Source organism: Mandrillus leucophaeus, unplaced genomic scaffold, assembly GCF_000951045.1.
Source record: "Mandrillus leucophaeus isolate KB7577 unplaced genomic scaffold, Mleu.le_1.0 Scaffold133, whole genome shotgun sequence".
Taxonomy (NCBI): Eukaryota; Metazoa; Chordata; class Mammalia; order Primates; family Cercopithecidae; genus Mandrillus; species Mandrillus leucophaeus.
This window is the reverse complement of record NW_012101288.1, coordinates 5465964-5469209: the sequence shown is the minus strand read 5'-3', so window position 1 is coordinate 5469209 and position 3246 is coordinate 5465964. Positions and strand designations below refer to the sequence as shown.

At 54.3% G+C, this 3246-nt stretch overlaps 1 protein-coding gene across 1 annotated transcript in view; it reads right to left on the bottom strand.

Annotated features, from left to right (window-relative positions):
• Nucleotides 1-1901: 1901 nt before the first annotated feature.
• The window catches only part of FAM83A (family with sequence similarity 83, member A), a 30773-nt gene continuing 29428 nt past the window's right edge, over nt 1902-3246 (bottom strand). Inside the window, exon 6 of the mRNA XM_011973026.1 lies at nt 1902-3239. Within this exon, the coding sequence (XP_011828416.1) occupies nt 3045-3239 (195 nt within the window). The 3' untranslated portion in view covers nt 1902-3044. The remainder of the gene's footprint in view (nt 3240-3246) is intronic.

Here is a 3246-nt window from a genome sequence, read left to right as displayed (position 1 = left end):
ACACCTCAGTCCGTGCTGGCTGACAGTCCTGTAGATAGGTCCTGTGATCCTAAGTCCCTGGTTTGGGGGATGCGTTTGACCCTAGGTGAGGTACCCTAGGACAATAAGATCATAGTATTTCTTTCATTCTCTCATGTTCTTCATGGTGGCTGTTCACATGCAGGTCCCTCCCAGTCCTCTCTGTGCCCTGGGAGTTCTTTGAGGCTGATAGATGCGCGTCCTGGAGCTGACATGGTGCCTGGCACGTGGAGATGCTAAGCTGCGGCTGTTGAAATTCACACTGTAGTTGAAATTCACACTGTAGTAGAGACTCCATATGTTTAAAGACACAGAGTGACACTCTAGCAAGCAGGCCCCAGCGAGGGAGGTACAGGTGTGATTATAACCCAGAGCAGAATTAACGATGGAACGTGACCTGGTTTTGTAGGATTTGAAAGTTGGATAAAGACTTGCTCTGGCTTTCAGATGCACAATTGCCAGGTGTGTAAAACCACCCCTAATCCTCTGGTGGAAACAGTGTGTGTGGTGGGGGGGTCTCGGGAATCCAGAGCAATGGCCCAGCCTGGAGTTGGGGGATCTCAGAGGCTGTATCACTCGGGCAAAGCTAGATCATGGTGCAGGAAGAAACAACCCCCAGATCGCAGCGGCTTGAACAACAAAGGTTTATTTCTTGCTCACTACATATCCATTGCGGGTTGGTGGGTGGGAGTGGGGATTCTGCTCATCGCTTAGGACCCCAGGCTGGCAGAGGAGGGCTTCAACTGGAGAGCTGCTTCTGTGTGGCAACCTGTGCCCAGGCTCTCAAAGCTTCTGCCTGGAAGTGACCCTCAGCCGTTCTGCTCATGCTCCACTCGCCGGGGCAGCCGCGACCTAACCTCCCAGCAGGCAGCACATCACACGTTACAGGTGCCCAGAAGAGGAGAAACTGCATCTTTGTCAACAAAGACGACCACGGAGGGGAGACTGCTGATGGAGGGTGGTCAGGAGTAGGGGGGCTTGTTCCTGTCTGTGGGTTCTCCCCTATCTCCCAGGACACAGGCACAGGCTGAGGCCTTTGGAAAGCTGGGCTTGGGGACTTCTACGACCTGGCAAGTTTTGCCTTGCTGAAACTTTCTCAGCAGATGGTGAAATCCAGTTTGGAATGCTCAGCCGGGCCCGGCCATTCTAACCTCATCTCAGCCGCCAGCTGTGAAACCACAGGGTCAGGGCTGGGGTTGAGAAAGCCACCAGGAACCAAAGCGTTGTTGTTTTGTTTTTGTTGTTTTGTTTACTTTCAGGAACTAAGGAGAAGAAAAGTGAAGGACAGGAATACAATAATTAATAATAATAATAATAAAAGAAACTGGAAGCCAAGATGCCCCTGACCATGCTGGGAGCAGTGGAGAATTGGAACAGAGGGATGGATGGGCAGAGGGGACTGGGGAGGATGCCACAAGCCATCAGGGGTCAGAGGCCACCAGGAGGAAGAGTGCTGTGCTCTCGGCCCTCCACAGCGAAGGCCGAGCTTCCCAGCCGAAAACTGACAAAGGAGGAGAGGGCCTAGAAAGAGGAGAAAGATGTGGAGTTGGCACCTGCTTCCCTCTGGCTGCCCAGCCTGGATCACATACCACTGACCCCACTATCACACCTGAGGTACAGTGTTAACTGTTACTTTCTCTAGGAAGTGTCCCTGATGTCCCACCCACCACAGGGCTGGCCACCCCTCCTCTATGCTCTCTCTCTCTCTCTTTTTTTCCCCCCTGTGATGGAGTCATGCTTTGTTGCCCAGGCTGGAGTGCAGTGGCACAATCTCAGCTCACTGCAACCTCCACTTCCTGGGTTCAAGCAATTCTCCTGTCTCAGCCTCCTGAGTAGGGGGGACTACAGGCGCATGCCACTATGCCCAGCTAATTTTTGTATTTTTAGTAGAGATGGGGTATCACCATATTGGTTCAGGCTGGTCTTGAGACCAGGTAATCCACCTGACCTCAGGTAATCCACCCATCTTGGCCTCTCAAAGTTCTGGGATTACAGGCATGAGCCACCATGCCTGGCCCCTCCTTTATGCTTTCTAAGCATCCTATATTTATTTACACTCAGCTAGGCTGTGCCCTTAGGACCTAGTACCACTGCAGGAACAAAGATGGGCACTGTGAATTGAGAAGGAATGAATGATGGGGTTTGTGAGGTTCAGCATTTATTCCTCAGGAGGTGACCAGGCTGGTCAGAGGCACCTGGATCTGGGGACAGCTGAGCCCTCCCTGCTGCTCAAGACTGGCCTGGGCACTGCGGTGGGGCCAGTCCTGGCCCCTGACAACTCAAGCTCCTAGGTCCAGCCTAGACTCCAGGGACCTCCAGGCCAGCCCAAGGCTCTTTGAAGCAAGAATCTGAGTCTACTAAACTGTCTTGTCCCACCCGACCCCCCAGACTCCTCAGCTAGCTCCATCCCTGGTGGCTACAGCTTCAGATGGCCCCTCATACAACTCACAGATACGGGTTCCGGGGCCTCACCCCTAACTCATCAGGCCCAGGGATACCCTAGTATTAGCCTTTCCTAGGAGGAGGAGTTTGCCCAACTTTCCCGAAACATCCAGAACGTTCCCACAGCTTCTCCTCTGTCTTTCCTGAATCTCTTGGGAGTGGACCATTCCTAGGCACTGGGAACTAGAAGTACCAACCTACCATCTACTTCTCAGTGCCTCGGATTACCCATTTGTAAAACTTGGGCTGCATTTCATGCTTCTTACAGAGTTTAGGGGGCCATTAATATTAAAGCCCTGGATGATCTCTGGAAGACAGGGGCTCTGTTTTCATGATTTTGTCCTCTAGCTGCCCCACAACCTCCCTGGAACCTTCTGGAATGTGCTGCACAGGTCAAACTACAGCAGGGAACCCAAGGACTGGTGGGGGCCCGCAAGTGGATGGCCTGGGGCCTGGGAACATTGAACCATGGCAATGACTGTGTCTTTTCAAAGGGAAGTGGCTCCACTCGCCTTGTGGTGGGTCTTTGGGCCCCAGGGAGTGCCCAGTCCTGGGCCTGGAGAGGGCAGCAGGGGAAGGGACCTTCAGAAGTGAGGGGAGGCCTGCAGGAAGGGCCTCCAGGTGGGAGTCAGCCTCGGCACCAGGCCCAACTGCTCCAGCTGCAGCCGAGTGGGCCTGTAGGCCCCCAGGTTGCTGTAGACGGCGGCGGGCAGGCCGTCGTGGGGCCGCGGGGAGAAGTGGGCCTGAGGACTCGGGGCTCCCCAAGGGCCGTGATGGGGCTGGAAC